Here is a 17,427-nt window from a genome sequence, read left to right as displayed (position 1 = left end):
TAGTGGTGAGCTAATGATTAGACAGATTTCCTTAATAGTCTAGAACAAGTAAGTCTCTTGTTCTTTGCTAAGTGGCTCTGTGTTCATATTAGGGCTTACTTTCAAAACTCAGGCAGTTTCCTTAACTCCTACTTCCCATGTGCTCAGAGCCTCAATATCAGTCAGGATTGAGAGCTGAGGACCTTTTCAGATATTTCCTGAACGTATGTATGTTCAGCCCTGTATGTACACAGTTATATACATATATGTACCCTTTTAGATTCACAGTAAGATGTCAGATTTTCTGCACATCTCATTTCCCAGCTTTGATTAGTTTCTTGTTCCAAATTTTTCACTGCCCCATGCAAGTTCATGGTTAAGCAATTGCTGCTGATTGTTTTTGACAAATGAACCCAGGAAAAGGGTGTTCATACTGGGTTATCTCATGTCAGGTCAAATAAGGACAAGAACTTTCAGACAGGCCAAAAAATGACAGTTCTCTACAAATGGGGCTTTTAATGCATGCCAACCCTGTTTTGACCCCTCCTGTGGCTGCTGAACTGGTGGCTTTCATTGTAATTGCTATCTGTTGATTTTCAAGGCTGCCCCTGAGCTGGGGAGAGGAGGATGGGTATAATACATGCTAAAACACCACATACAGTAGCTGTTTTCCTTGAATAAGAAAAAATAAATGTTCCCTGGATTGTTGCAAGTCTTTGGTTAATTTCCAGAGTACTTAAGTTTGAGTTATTGCCAATGTTCTCATTGCATTAATGGAGAAGATTTTTGGAAGTCCTTACTGTGCCTTTTCCGATGATATCACTCATAATGAAGTATGAATAATAATTTTAAATGTCTTTTATTTTTATCCATGTAGTTATCCATTTCTGGTGCTCTCTATTCCTTTATGTAGATTAAGGTTTCCATCTGTTATCATTTTATTTCTGCCCAAAGACTTTTTAATGTTTCCTTTAGTACAGGTATGTAGATGATGAATTCTTTGAGCCCTGTTACGACTGATAAGGTCTTTATGTCATCTCTGTGTCTACAGTACTTTTGGTTTTGTTGATAGTTGATAATTTTCTTATATTTGTCTGGCTTTGTCGTCAGTGCAGTTTAGATCTCATGAATAAGAGTGTCTTCATTGCCGGGTGTGGGCTTCTCATTGCAGTGGTTTCTCCTGTGGCTGAGCACAGGCGCTAGGCTCCGAGCTTCAGCAGTTGCAGCATGCGGGCTCTGGGATACACAGGCTTCAGCAGTTGTAGCTCACAGGCTTAGTTGTTCCATGCATGCCAAAGCTTCCCAGACCAGGGATCGAACCTGTGTCCCTGTGTTGGCAAGTGGATTCTCATCCACTGTATCACTAGGGAAATCCTCCTGAGCTCTTTTGTTTTCTGAAAGTTACTTGGAATAATTAGTATCATCTCTTCCTTGTATATTGATAGAATTCAGTAATGAAACCATTTGAACCTGAAATTTTCTTTGTTGGGGGTTTTTAAAGAAAAATAAATGTAGTATCTTTATCACATAGACAATATATAGAGAGCTAACCAAATTAGCTCTTTGTGACTTCTTTCCGACTGTGCGACTCCTCTGTCCGTGGGACTTTCCAGGCAATAGTACTGGAGTGGATTGCCATTTCCTTCTCCAGCGGATCTTCCCGACCCAGGGATTGAACCCGGGTCTCCCGCATTGTAGACAGATGCTTTACCATCTGAGCCACCAGGGAAGTCTTAACCCAATTATCCTTTTCTTCATGAATGGATATTCCTTTATTATCCCTTTAATGTCTGCTGAGTCTATAGTGAGATGACCTCTTTCACTCCTGATATTGGTAGTATTTGTCTTTTTTTCTTGATCAGCCTGAGAGATTTATCAGGTTAATATTTTAAAGAACCAAATTTTGCTTTTATGATTTTTCTGTTTTTCTGTTTTCAGTTTCTTTGGTTTTTGCTTTTTATTTTTTTCTTTGAGTTTAATTTGTTCTTTTAGTCTTAAGGTGGAAGCCTGCTTCACTGATTTGAAACTTTTCTAATAGAAACATGTTAATGCTCTAATTTTTCATCCAAGCAGTATGTTTTAGCAGCATCATAAGTTTTGATGTATTTTCATTTTCACTCTGTTGAAATTATTTTCTAATTTCCCTTTGACTCATGACTTATGTGTATTATTTAATTTCTAGTTATTTGGGGATTTTTCCAGGTATCTTCATGTTACTGATTTCTAATTTCATTGTAGTTATAGAACACACTTTGTATGACTTCTGCTCTTTTCAGCTTTGTGTGATCTGTGTTGGTGAGTGGTCTGTATATGCGCTTGACAAGAATGTATGTTCTCTCTTTGTTGGGTGGGACGTCCTACAATGTCATTTGAGTCCGGTTTGTTGATAATGTTCAGGTCTCCTGTGTTCTTGCTGATTTTCTGGCTCCTTGATCTATCTGTCACTAATAGAAACTGTTAATGTGTTTACGTGTGATTGTAGGATGGTCTGTCTCCTTTAATTCAGTTTTTTCTTCATGTACTTTGAAGTCCTGTTGTTAGGTGCATACTCATTTATTGCTGTATTTTCCTGGTAAATTGACTCTCTCATTATTATTTAATGTTCTTTTAAATATTGCTCAGTTATTAACTCCTTGTTCTAAATAAGCACTAACCCATAGATGAAAATTTAAGAAAACAACTGTTTGGTGCTTCTGTTGCTTTTGAGTTTTGTAGATGGTCCCAGTGCTCAGGGACAGGCATTGGAATCTGAACGTGGGACTGTATAAGAGGACTAGGCATGTGCCTAAAAGCCTTGCCCTGGTAGAACTCGGAAGCTGGGGCACAAGGATTCAGCTTCTGAATTATATGCTTAGCATCTTAAATATATAATTCCTGTATCTTTTATTAAAATCAAATATGGGTGTATGGCAAAACCAATACAGTATTGCAAAGTAAAATAAATAAATATAAAACTGAGATAAATAAAATACGGGGAGCTTCAACAGCTGTGTGAGCATAATGAGGAGCATCCAGAAGGTGCGATACCAGGCTGAGAGCTGAAGTGCCTGGAGTGTTGTGTTCAGGTCTTTCTGTTTTTCAGGGTTTGTGTTTTTTCCCCTGAATTTTTATTGTGAATGTATTCAAACATGAAAAAATAATACAATGAATACACGTATACTCCCCATGTAAATTTAGTACTTCTTGCTGTATACACATTTTCCTCTTCTGTATGTGTGTATATGTATAGACATGCTCACTCTCCATTTTAATAGCTGAACCAATTGAAAGTTGTAGGCATCATAACACGTAACACTTCCTGAAAACTCCATCATGCCTCTGCTTTATGAATAAGACTATTTTCCTGTGTCATTATAATATCATTCCTAAGAAAATTTGAAAGTAATTTCTTAATGACATCTGTTATCTAGCCTTACTTAGATTTATGTGGTTGTCCCATGTTGTCTTTTACAGCTTTTTTCCATACTGGGCTCCAACCAAAGTTCATATTTCGTCTCATTTGGTGTAGACCAGTGGTTCTCAACAGGGGACAGTTTTACCCTCCAGGAAATGTTTGGCAGTGTCTGAAGATGTTTCAACTTACTGCTTTAGTCTTTTCATTTCCTGTAAATGAGAAGTTAGGTTTAGAAGTTTAATTAGATTCAAGTTACACGTTTTGGATAAGAATCCTCCATCTTTGTATACTTCATATTGCGGCGCCTCAGGAAGCTACCAGGTCTGGTCGCTTGGTTAAGGTAACGAATGTCAGATGTCTTCTGTCTAATTTCTTCTTAGCAGTTTACAATATTGGTGGTGGTCCTCTGACACCTTGTATGTCCTGCCATGATGTTTTAGTATATTTAGTAACAATCCTTACCTGAGTCAGGTAAGGAATTGTAAAGAATGATTCTTTTAAATATGTCATTCTTTTCTTCCTTTATTACCAGCATTCTTCGGTAAGAAAGAGTCTTTCTCCTCTTATTTTTCCCTTTTAGTATTTCTCTTTTTTTTTCCTCTTATTTTTCCTGTTTAGTGTTAGTATTAGAATTTTTATTTACTCAGTATTTAAAAAATTATTTTATTTTTGGGCTGTGCCGAAAAAATGCAAGATCTTAATTCCCTGACTAGGGATTGAACCTGTGTCCTCCACTGGAAGTGGGGGCAGGGCATGGGGCTTAACCACTAGACCGCCAGGCAAGTCCCTGATTTAGTATTTTAAAGTCTGTTTCAGTCATTTTGAAAACTGTTTATTTGTTTTTGTCTGCACCGGGTCTTCCTGTGGCGTTCACTGTGGCAGTCCCGGGTCTGATGGTGGCATTGTGGTCTTCATGGTGGCATCTGTTGTAGTTGTGGCATGTGAAGCTCTCAGTTTCGGCATGTAGGATCTAGTTCCCTGACTAGGGACCGAACCTGGGCCCCTCTGCATTGGGAGTGCAGTCTTAGCCTCTGGACCACCAGGGAAGTCCCGCAGTCATTGTTCTCGATGCTCCAAAACTGACGCGGATGTTGTCTCCTTCAGACCCTCTCCTTTGTGCCTTTGACATGATCTCATTAATATACTAGTTTTTTGAGGACTTTCTTGCCTTCTTAACAGCCAGCTGTCCCAGTTTTGCTTTGTTTATGTTTTTACCCATTTATCATTTCTTTATTATTATTTTTTACTTTACAATATTGTATTGGTTTTGCCATACATCAACATGAATCTGCCACAGGTGTACACATGTTCCCCTTCCTGAACCCCTTTCCCACCTCCCTCCCCATACCATCCCCCTGGGTCATCCCAGTGCACCAGCCCCAAGCATCCTGTATCCTGCATCGAACCTGGAGAATGGCATTGAAACATGTATAATATCATATAAGAAATGAATCACCAGTTTTGCTTTAAATTTTCCCAGCTCTGGCCATGGAACTAGCCATTTCTCTAAATAGCCCTTTTTATTTCTCTAAATAGGGCCTTTTTAGGGGGGAATGGTGTTTAAAACTAAGATCTGGGAGCTGGGTATGCTCATTGCTGCCAGGTTGTCCTTGTTTGTAAGTCCCTTTAGTCAACAGAACTATAAAATACTTTTTATTGTTAAATTATAAGTTCCTATTGGTATTTCCAATTCAAAATTAACCTAAGTTTTTTCTTTTTTTTTATATTTTATTTTCTCTTTAATAAAAAATCTTGCTTTCTATTGATAATAATACTGTTCCTTACTTGCTTCATCCTGCAGTAAGCATTATATGTTTTAAAATTATAGCAATTGGTATTCTTCATTAATTCTTGGTTTCCTTTAGTCTCTAGAGTAAAGGTTAAGGTGTCTTGGGAATCCTCTGGTGGCCCAGTGACTGGGACTCTGGGCTTTCCCTGACATGGGCCTGGTTTCAGTCCCTTCGGGAAACTAAGGTTCCACAAGCTGCATGGCATGACACCTCCCACAAGGTTTAAGACGTCTTTGTGGTGTGTCTCTTGTTCCTTAGGATTTGTCCCACTAAAGATGTATGGTCATGGTATCGTGTTCAAAATGAGCTGGAAATCACTGTATTCTTTGTATGGTTCTTTAAATACGTGATACAGTTAGATTAGTTTCTCTGTTCAGTGTTTGGGTTTGCTGCTTGTGTTTTTGGTTTGCTTTTGTTTTGCGAATGTAAAATACTTAAAATTTTTCAAAAGTCAAATCTATATAAAGAGTCTTGCTCTTATCTCTGTTGCTTCTACCACACACACACATACATATATATATATATTTCCTAAACAAAATGTATATATGTACTGCTCTCTGTCTTGCTTTTACTTATATATTCTAGAGATCTCTCCATTTGAGTTCATAGGGCTTTTCCTTTTTCTGTACAGTTGCATTGTACTTCATCGTGTGGATGTATGATAGTATCTATTAGATTGTTTCTAATACAAATAAGCCTGTAGGATATAACCTTTTATGTTTCATATTTATGGAAGTATATCTTGAAAGTAGAATCCTAAAACCAGGGTTGCTGGCTCAATGAGTGAATGAATAAGTGATTTTCTTAGATGTCAGAGTCCCCCTCCATCTAGGATTCCTTTAAGTGATAATCCTATGGGATCTTAGACTCTTAGCATGTGTAGAAGCATATCTATTTCTGCACAACTCAGTAGCATAATGTGTTGTCAGATTCCTGATTATTTCCTTTCTAAGAGCCAGAGAAATAATTCTAGCATAGTTTTCACTTTGCTTTCTCTTATATCTGAGGCTTGGAGGGCTTCCCTGGCAGTTCAGCTAGTAAGGAATCTGCCTGCAATGCAGGAGACCCTGGTTCAATTCCTGGGTCAGGAAGATCCACTGGAGAAGGGATAGGCTACCCACTCCAGTATTCTTGGGCTTCCCTGGTGATAAAGTCTGCCCACAGTTCAGGAGACCTGGGTTCAATCCCTGGGTTGGGGAGATCCCCTGGAGGAAGGCATGGCAACCCACTCCAGTATTATTGCCTGGAGAATCCTATGGACAGAGGAACCTGGTGGGCTATAGTCCGTGGGATCACAAAGAGTCGGACACGACTGAGCACCTAAGCACACAGCATAACTGAGGTTAGAAATTTTTTCATACGTCATTTCCTATTTTCCTTTCAAATATAAGGTCACATCTGTTGCCCATTTTTCTGTCACAGAGTTTTCCCTTTTTTCCTTCATTTTTAAGAGTTTCACTATGAGGGAAATCAGCCTTTTGTGATAGAAAGTTGCAGTTATTTTCTCTAGGCTTGTCATTTGTGTTTTGACTCTTCCTGCCCCCATACAAAAATTTATATAAGATTAAATCTGTCAGTCTTTTTTCATTTCTTTTGAAAAGCATTCACTATTCCTAGGTTATAGAGAAACTTATCTGTATTTTCTTCTAGTACTTGTAATTAATTTTTACATGTCGATTCCTGTGGAGTTTATTTTGGTGTGCAATTTAAACTATTGACCCAATTTTATCTTTTTGTAAAAAGCTGTCCAGTTCTGACACTATTTATTAAAATTCCCATTTTTCTCCAATGATTTAAAATAAAATATTTATCGTATACTAAATATCCATTGCATACATGGTTTTTTTGAACTTTATTCTGTTCCATTGATCTAAATAGTCATGTGCTTTACATGCTTCTAATTGTAATGCTTTTATAATGTGCTTTATATTTATAGGACTAACTCACTTATGTTTATTTTTCAGGATTCTTTTAACTGTTCCTCCTTGTTTTTCCATATGTGTTGTAGAATCAATTCATCTAGTATCAGAAAAAGTTTTAAAAAATTATTTTCACTGGAATTGTACTAAATGTGGATATTAACTTTAGAAGAATTGATATCCTTGTAATGTTCATGTCCAAGTACAAGAGATTGTTTTCATTGTTTCAAGTCTACTTTTATCTTTCAGTAGTTTTAAAAGCTTTCCTGAGGTGTTGCATTCCAAGTATTATATCTTTTATGTTTCTGTTATAAACAGGGCCTTTTCGCCCACTGCGTCTCCTAGCTGGACGTTTTATGTATATAAGAAGGCCTGCATTTTATGTTCTGCCACCATGTTAGTTTCTATTTCTTTTTAGCACCAACTTTCTCGTATTTTCCAGTCGTACCATCATATCATCTGCAATTAGAGGTGATTTTCTCCCATTCTGGCCCTTATGCTTCTGTTTCGTTTTGCCTGATTGTGTTGGCTAGCACTTCAATACAGTGTTAAATAGTAGTGGACATTGTGGGCATCCTTGACTTGTGTTTGCTTCCCTCCCTCAAACTGTCCATAAAGTGAGGGAAGGGAAGGTCCCTGCATTCTGAAGAATGTAATACTGGATGAAGCCATCCCCATCCCCGAGTAGAATGAACCATCTGAAAGTGTCAGTATCACATAAAAGCTACAGTGTGCTGGTGTTAGGTGACCATATTCTTTCCCCAACTTTGTGTAATGTTACCCCTTTTTACAGGTGTGTGTGTGTGTGTGTGTGTGTGTGAGAGAGAGAGAGAGAGAGATTTAATTGTATGCTTTTACAACATCTTTAATGATTCATTTAAAAAGTCCTTGAAACATTATGTTGCGGTTAGGCTTTCCTGTGGGCTTCCCTGGTGGCTCAGCTGGTAAAGAATCCACCTCAATGCGGGAGACCTGGGTTCGATCCCTGGGTCGGGAAGATCCCCCAGAGAAGGGAAAGGCTGCCCACTCCAGTATTCTGGCCTGGAGAATTCCATGGACTGTATAGTCTATGAGGTCGCAAATAGCTGGACATGACTGAGCGGCTTTCACTGTATTAGACTTTCCTGCTGCCTGTTTGTGTGCTCAGGCTGTTGTAAGGAGGCTTAAACTCTGAGAAACAGCACAGAGAAGTCTATATGACTCATAGACTTCTCTATTTTTTGATTGATAAATCAAAAATTATGTTGATATTTTCCCCCTCAATAAAGGTAGCTCAAACATTAGAAATGATCATATATGCCTTTAAAATTATGCTCCAGATGCTTAATTTTTATAATCTTTAGGATAGAAACATACTCTCAGTTCTCATTTTTATTTATTATAAAATTGCAGCATAGAAAGTGGTGTATCTAACTTAAGTATGCACGCATGTGATCTTCAGTGCCTGATCTTGTATAGGTACTGAGTACTTTGTAAATTGAAACTGACAGACCAGAAAACTGTACTGCCTCTTCCCCTGTGGGATTCTCTTTTGGAGAGGTGGAGTTTCTTGGTTAGCTTTTCCTTTGTCCTACCAGAGCCATTGCATTGGTCATAGTGAAGCTTGGAAGAGATGGATGCATGCTACTAGAAAAACAGCTTGGCACATGCTTTATTTTGAGTGGACCTTCATAATTGATATGGTACTTCTGTAAAAGCAAGCATACTTGTCAGCTCTGGTAAGACATGGAGTGCCGTAATGAAAAGAGCTCTGGCTTTTGAATCTAGTCATCTGGATTCTAGTCTTAGCTCTTTTTGACCCTCAGCAGTGTATTTATCCTTGTTAGGTTTTCTGTCAAATGTTAATAGTAAGCTGAGCTTATAACCGTCTGAGATCTCTTCCACCTCTAAATCCTCAAGACAGTAGAGCAGATACGGGTATGATGTTGACTGTTGGCTTGTTGATGCTCTTATTTGAGGCATTTTAAGCCCCATATCCCTATTTTTATTTTGACAGTTAGTTACTTTAGGGAATATATGTGTGTGTGTATGTGTGTATATAGAGTATTCTAAATTTAAATGAGAATAAAATATTTTACAACTGTCCTCTTAGGCTAGCACAGTCTGTTACAGAACGTTCTGTAGGATCTATTCTTAATTCTTAAAGTGAGGGGAAACTTTCCTTCATTTTCATGGTGTTAAGACTAATCAATCTAAAATAGGTACATTATCCTAGTTCTGTTCCATGCTGCTTTAAAGTCTTCACAATTCTTTTAAACAACATTTTCCCCTTTGATGGTGATCTTTTTAAATATTCAGTTTTTTCCCTCAGCCTGTTGTGCTAGGAAAACTGATTCTTTAGGTTTACAGCCTTTAAAGCTATTATTTCTTGAGTCATATCTTGATATCTACAGTACCTATGCTTTATGGCCTCTCCTTCCTTTATTTGAAGAGTCCCAATATTAAATCAGTTTTCAGAAAGGAACCAAAAGCAGGCAAACAATTATAAACGTGTTTCACTCTGGATGTCATTGTTTTTTTGCCAATAAAGTATCCAGATGACTTGCAAAATGCATTCAGTTGATAAAAATATTTAAGATTATATTGCTGTTTAGCTCTGAGAAGCAAATCTTTCTTGGGGTTTTACATGTTAGATCTATTTATTTGTCACATCATGGGAAGAAATGTTGAAAGGTTGCAAGGAAAGATAAGGAGTAGATGAAAAGACTGCTGAGAAGGTGAATTTTTGGCAAAGTTTTGAAAGTAAATGTGCAATGATAGGGAAAAAAGGATGTTTCCTAAAATAACCTAGATTTTTAAAAAATTAGATTTCTTTATTAATCTTTGGGATCTTGTATGTTAAACCATGGGATTAAATAAACTTAGTATCATTGGTTGCCTATAATTTAAAGGTTTAGAAACAAAGATTTGAGGAATAAGTTGTTTCCTGTCTTTAAATGTATTGTTGGAGCACAGTGCTTAGTTCCAGATACTGTAACTGATACTGAGCATCTCTCTCTTGGCATCAGGAGTTTGAAGTTGTGGGAAGCAAGATAAATTTGAAAGGTTCAGAGTATAAAATGTAATTGAATACATATATTTGATGTCTTATTTCTTAATAATTGAAAATGGTTGACTTGGTGCAAACATGCTTAGTTGCTAAGTCGATTTCTGTGTTATAAGTGGACATTTGATAGGCAGTCAGTCGCTCAGTCGTGTCTGACTCTTTGTGACCTCATGGACTGTAGCCTATCAGGCTTCTCTGTCCATGGGATTTTCCAGGCAAGAGTGCTGGAGTGGATTGCCATTTCCTTCTCCAGGGGATCTTCCCGACCCAGGAATCGAACCCGGGTCTCCCGCATTGCAGGCAGACGCTTTACCATCTGAGCCACCAGGGAAGCCCATTTGATAGACAGATATTCTTTATTACTTACGTTTGAGATACAGGAAAAGCAGAGACCTAGATGGAAATAAAAGTAAACTTACATGTCACAAGCATTTATTTTCGGTGATTTACTTTTGCCTAAAGTAATTACTTTGAAACTGTTGACAGCATAGATTTGAAAATGCATTTACAACAGTGATTATCCCTAAGCAGCATAATGTATCATCTGTCCTTTTTATTTGGCTTTATTCGTATGTCTTCTACAGATAGGGGGAGGTAAAATAAAGCCCTATATTTGTAAGGAAGGCATTTTACTTTCTTTTTGCAAACTGTTTTCCACCTTTATTACAAGATAGTTTTTCTGTTGAGTTCCTCTCTTTGAGAGCCTTTTTGTTTCCTTCATTTAAGTACCAAGATTGTGGAGGTTTCTTGTCTTTACTTTTGCCTTGCTCTTCTCTCACAGTGATGGAGTTATACCGATTTTCCCTCTGGTACATTTAATACATATGATATTAGACAGTTCTCTGGAACTATTCAAGTAGACATGAAATTTTACTCAAATAAGTATTTATTTGAGCATTGAGTTAGGTATCTATGATGCCTTATCTTCCACTCTCTGCTCAGTAAACTAATAGTGTTATCTCTAAACTGTTTCTGACTCATCTAAAGGTTAATGTAGCAGAAAATAAAATTTATCTTCAATTTTACCTTGTGGAATCATTCAGGGGTGGAATGTCATTATCTGACATATTTTGAACACCTTTTGGGGAATAATGCTTAATCTGCATCTGTCTGTATTATTGAGAAGATACAGGGAAAAGTCAATAGTATAGATTATGTTTCTCACATTTGAGTTGAACCTGATATGAACACCTGATATAACATATATAGTGTTATCCTTAGTGGGCACTCAGTAAATACTCGTTCATTAAGTAAGGAGACGGGTTCTGTATTCAGCTCTGCCACTTAATAGACAGTTTTCCTTCTTCTGTACATACTCTTTTAGAACTCAACTGGTTTGCATCTCACTAAGACAAATTAGAGAGCCAAATAATACAATGGGTCAAAATACTGAGTGTTTTCATATATATGGAATCTAAAGAGATGGCACTGGTGAATTTACTTTCAGGATGGCAAAGGAGAAACAGACATAGAGAACAGACCTGTAGACCTGGGGGGAAGAGAGGAGGGAGAAGGGGGATGTATGGAGAGAGTAACATAGAAATTTACAGTACCGTGTGTAAAACAGATAGCCAGTGGGAATTTGCTGTGTGATTCAGGGAAGTCAAACAGGGCCTCTGTGACGTGCTGAAGGGTGGGGGGCAGGGAGGGAGGGGACGTGGGTGTACCTATGGCTGATTCTTGTTGATGTATGACAGAAAGCCACAAAATTCTGTAAAGCAGTTATCCTTGAATTAAAACATTAAAAACGAAAATACTGAATGTTTTAAAGGAAAACAGCTGGTACTGGCACAGTGTGCTACTCTGAAAGGGGGAGGGCGAGACCTGATGTGCTGCTTTGGGATACGCTGGCCAGATAGGGTGTGGAGAGATCATGGTTTAGTCCAAGTGTCGAACCAGGGACATTGTGCAGCAAGAAATGGTTCTGTCATCTGGGAATATAGCCTGGTATAGGACGTAGAGATTGCCTAGGGGCTAGAGTCATTTTATTTCTTTTATGAATAACCCAAATTTCATTTGGCCCTGGGCCAGTGAGGGAGTGGTTAATTTCTGGGATTCTTTAGAATCATTTTGAGAGTAATATCTTTTAAATTATTAGTCTTCCTGTAATTAAATATAGAACATTGAATTTTGACATACACCCTCTGCTTCCTACCCTCTGTCATTTATTTCAAACCCACTCTTACCCAGTACTCCATGGAGCCTCAGTTTTCTTTTTACCTGTTGTTCCATCTGTTGAACAACTTCTCAGCTATGGCACTGTATAAGATAAGAGTGTCTCTGTATGTCAGTTTGCGATCAGTGATCACATGCCAGGTAAGTTTCTGGGTGTGAAGAGCTGCTTCAGACTCACTCTAGCATTATGGTAGCACTGCTGCTTTTCTCGAAGGAGCCTTGCTGCCACCGAGAGCAGGAAAAGGAGTGGGCTCCTACCCTCTGTTTTCTTCTCCTCCTGAACTGAAACTGGAGTGTTGTAGTTCTTCTCCTTGTAGTGGGGGGTTTCTCCATCGCCGGTTCAGCCCTCGTCCCTCCAGAAAGTAAAGCACTACCTACCTCTCTCCCTCATCCCTTTCTAAATTAGCTTCAGTATTTGAGTCTCAGAGAAGGGTTTTAACAGTTCCTAGACTCAAGTCCAGAACAGGTTCCTAGAGGAAGCTTTCCTAGGGTCAGGTTTCCTTGTGGATCTCGTGGTTCGGCTGTCCTTCGTTTGGACACCACAGAGCAGTCTTTTCCCGCTGCGAGATTTCTCAGTTCCTGCTCTATGGCTTCACAGGATCCTGAGATTCAGTCCACTGCTGTGATTTGGTTTCTCCTAGAACCTCACCTCTCTTTTATGGCACCCTTTAACTTTTTATTTTTTATTTTAATTTTTAAATGTTTTTTGGCTACACCAAGTCTTAGTCGGAGCACACAGGGTCTTTTTAGTTGCCACATGGAGTATCTTTAGTTGCGATGTGTGAACTTAGTTAGAGCATGCAGGATCTAGTTCCCTGACCAGGGATCGAACCCAGGCCCCATGCATCTAATAGCATGGAGTCTTAGCCACTGGACCACCAGACAAGTCCCTCCTTTGACTCTTTTCAAATCCTGCCACCACTGATGGACTGATGGAACACTTACTACTGTTTCTCTAGGTAAGTTTAAAAATCATCCTTTGGAGGAGACAGATTGAATGAAAAAGAGGTACTAACTTGCCCTGGAAGATTTGACCTAATGTCTCCATTTGCCCTTGTAGATCTAAAACAAAATAGGTTAGAGGAATTTCAGAATGTAAGAATTAGCCAGTAGGCCAGCTTCTAGCTATAATTTTGATGAAAGAATCAAAGAAGAATGACCAGATAACTATTAATACATCTTTTATAAATTTTGGTTTTGATGTCAGCCTTTTATTTTTCTTCAGTTGCTTTAGGTCGTAACCAGCCTTTGAAAAAGGAGAAACCTAAATGGAAAAGCGATTATCCCATGACAGATGGACAGCTGCGCAGCAAGAGAGATGAATTTTGGGATACTGCACCAGCTTTTGAAGGCCGTAAAGAGATTTGGGATGCCTTGAAGGCTGCAGCACATGCTTTTGAAAGCAATGATCATGAACTGGCACAAGCGATCATTGATGGTGCAAACATAACGTTGCCACACGGTAGGTCTAGTTACCTTCCAGAACAAAGCAGAGCGTCATCAGCTCCTTTCCAATGGCCATAAACCAAATAGAAAGTGGTCATTTTCCTAGTATGCGTTATTCTAACTGTTTTTCTTCAGTGTAGTGAAGAGGAGCATTCCTCTTTGCTTCTTTTAGCTGGAGATAGGTTTACTCTATGTGTGTGTGTGTGTGTGTTGGTCTCAAGAAAGAGAACACTCAATAAACCTGTATTTTCTTTTTTATATATATTTATTATTTATTTAGCAGCACTTAGCTGTGGCATTGGAGAAGGAACCTTGCCTGGAGAATCCCAGGGACGGGGGAGCCTGATGAGCTGCCGTCTATGGGGTCACACAGAGTCGGACACGACTGAAGTGACTTAGCAGCTGTGGCATGCAGAATCTTTTAGTTGTGGCATGTGGGATCTAGTTCCCTGACCAGGGATCGAACCCGGGCCCCCTGCATTGGGAGCATGGAGTCTTAGCCACTGGACCGCCAGGGAAGTCCCTAAACCTGTATTTTCTAACTTCCATATAATCTAGCTCTCCATCAAGGCTTCCCCCTGCCCCAGTCTTCTGGAGGTTCTACTTCACTGATTTCCTGCTTGCACTAGAGAAGTAATCTCAGATTACATCTCAGAAGCCATAGAGAGTCAGTGAACTCACCTTTAGTCGTTAGCCTTCTTCATCGAGGCCTGTTTTCAGCATAATGAGCAAACCTAAACTTGGAAGTGAGTCTCATGTATTTTTAAGGACAGTTCTATGATTGTATCCCTGAGCATTATTAGAAATCTCTCTCCTTTGCTTAGGAATGTGACTCTAAAAACCACCATAAGCTTTGAATGTTTCCAGGGACACATATATCCTGGACACATGCATATCCTCATATTTAGTCTCCTGGATTAGAAACAAATTTCATGCTATACTAAGATTTAGATGTTAATTTTATATTATAATCTTGTTCTGTTTACTGTATTTATAAATTTTTCTTGTCACTTTTTCAAGTTAATGTTTTTCTAAGTTGTCTATCTTGCTCCTATATACTCTTTTGTGTAGTTTTCTATTTCTGTTTTTGGTTATACTTTTATTGGTTGTTTCTTTTTCAGTATCCTCCTATTTTTTCTCCCCTCCCTCACCTCCCCAGGAATCTTTAGTAAAAGGGAAAAGATTCATATAATCTGAAGAGAAACAGCTATGGATCAGTATCTTCCTTTATTTGTCTACATTTTGAAAGGAGCAGTGCTTTCCACTGTTTATCTGCTTTATGTCCTTTGATTCCTTTTCAAATAAAGGATGTTCAACTTAGTAACCTTCCCAGTTTTCCAAATCTCCATTAATTTTTTTGAATTAATTGTATATCTAAGAAACTTTTTAAAAATAGATCAGATCAGATCAGTCGCTCATTTGTGTCCGACTCTTTGCGACCCCACGAATCGCAGCACACCAGGTCTCCCTGTCCATCACCAACTCCTGGAGTTCACTGAGACTCACGTCCATCGAGTCAGTGATGCCATCCAGCCATCTCATCCTCTGTCGTCCCCTTCTCCTCCTGTCCCCAATCCCTCCCAGCATCAGAGTCTTTTCCAATGAGTCAACTCTTCGCATGAAGTGGCCAAAGGACTGGAGTGTCAGCTTTAGCATCATTCCTTCCAAAGAAATCCCAGGGCTGATCTCCTTCAGAATGGACTGGTTGGATCCCCTTATATATATTCCATAGCTATCTTATTCTTTTATTAATGAAAGCTTATTAGGATTGTCTTGGGTTAGTAACATTGGCACCCACTATATATAGATCACTTTTTCTACACAGGTATAAAAATGATCCCTTCTACTTTTGAAAAATTTATAATAGAATGCTATTTTAATATGGCTCTTAAGTTGCTATTTTCATGGATAATCTCTGAATTCTTTACCTCTTACGTGACTGAAGTACACATCATTTTGCTCCATTACTTTTTTTAGTTCTATAATTTGTCTTCAGATACTATCTTTATATAATATAAAGGGAAGGGCTTTCCTTTATAATTGATTTTATCATCCTCTTTTTAATGCTTGTGAGTGAGTGAGTGAAAGTTGCTCAGTCGTGTCCGACTCTTTGTGGCCCCATGGACTATGTATATAGTTCATGGAATTCTCCAGGCCAGAATTCTGGAGTAGGTAGCCTTTCCCTTCTGCAGCGGCTCTTCCCAACCCAGGGACTGAACCCAGATCTCCCACATTGCAGGTGGATTCTTTACCAGCTGAGCCACAAGGGACCCCAAGAATACTGGAGTGGGTAGCCTATCCCTTTTCCAGCGGATCCTCCCAACCCAGGAATCAAACCGTGGTCTCTTTCATTACAGGCAGATTCTTTACCAACTGAGCTATCAGGGAAGCCCTTTATCTTCTATTTAAAGCAGAATATATTTGTATTTCTAAGGCCTACAAGTGGAGTTGGGGGTGTTGTTTATCTGTGATTGTCTTAATTTAGAAGCTCAAGACCCAGAACCTTAGAACTTTAACTTCCTTACTTTGTACTTATCATAGTTACCTATGGGAAAATCTGATTTCATTCAATAAATTATGGCCTTGTTTACAAGTTCATGGAGGTGTCATAGTTCTGTTTCATTTAAAGTGGGGCCTACACATGGGCTCAATCTCTAAAAACTCAAGTCTCCCACTTCTGCTTTTATCTGTGTGAACTGAAGAGACATGATCCTGGCAGCTCCAGCAACTGACAGATTAAGGAGAATTATTCTGGGAAATTTGAGAATATTAAATGAGCTTCTACTCTTCCCCTCTATGTTAAGGAATAATTTCCACTTTAGCATGAAAGAATCAAATAGACTTTCTTAAGCTTTCTGTTTGAAAGTTCTATAATAACTTCCTGTGTATTATTATCATTGGTACCCTTGATTGATTTCCCTTGTTCATATCTGAAACTTACCAATAATGTTTGTTGAATGGACTTTTAAATTATGTTTTGTCATATACTCTAACTCACCATCAGTTTATAGCTTAGCTACTTCAGTTCAGTTCAGTCACTCAGCTGTGTCCGACTCTTTGAGACCCCATGAATCGCAGCATGCCAGGCCTCCCTGTCCATCACCAACTCCCGGAGTTCACTCAAACCCATGTCCATTGAGTCAGTGACGCCATCCAACCATCTCATCCTCTGTCGTCCCCTTCTCCTCCTGCCCCCAGTCCCTCCCAGCATCAGAGTCTTTTCCAATGAGTCAACTCTCCGCATGAGGTGGCCAAAGTACTGGAGTTTCAGCTTCAGCATCAGTCTTTCCATTGAACACCCAGGACTGATCTCCTTTAGGATGGACTGGTTGGATCTCCTTGCAGTCCAAGGGACTCTCACGAGTCTTCTCCAACACCACAGTTCAAAAGCATCAATTCTTCGGCGCTCAGCCTTCTTCACAGTCCAACTCTCACATCCATACATGACCACAGGAAAAACCATAGCCTTGACTAGACGGACCTTTTTTGGCAAAGTAATATCTCTGCTTTTGAATATGCTATCTAGGTTGGACATAACTTTCCTTCCAAGGAGTAAACGTCTTTTAATTTCATGGCTGCAGTCACCATCTGCAGTGATTTTGGAGCCCAAAAAATAAAGTCTGACACTGTGTCCACTGTTTCCCCATCTATTTCCCATGAAGTGATGGGACCGGATAC

The 17,427-nt window shown here is 38.9% G+C and overlaps 1 protein-coding gene across 1 annotated transcript in view; it reads left to right on the top strand.

Moving 5' to 3' along the window:
- The window catches only part of UBTD2 (ubiquitin domain containing 2), a 60,214-nt gene that overhangs the window by 29,318 nt on the left and 13,469 nt on the right, over positions 1–17,427 (top strand). The window contains exon 2 of the mRNA XM_061393209.1: positions 13,529–13,765. Within this exon, the coding sequence (XP_061249193.1) occupies positions 13,529–13,765 (237 nt within the window). The remainder of the gene's footprint in view (positions 1–13,528; positions 13,766–17,427) is intronic.

The sequence above is a fragment of the Bos javanicus genome, chromosome 20 (genome assembly GCF_032452875.1).
Source record: "Bos javanicus breed banteng chromosome 20, ARS-OSU_banteng_1.0, whole genome shotgun sequence".
In the NCBI taxonomy this organism is placed as follows: Eukaryota; Metazoa; Chordata; class Mammalia; order Artiodactyla; family Bovidae; genus Bos; species Bos javanicus.
The sequence above is the reverse complement of the archived record's forward strand: the minus strand, read 5'-3'. Positions and strand labels throughout refer to the sequence as shown.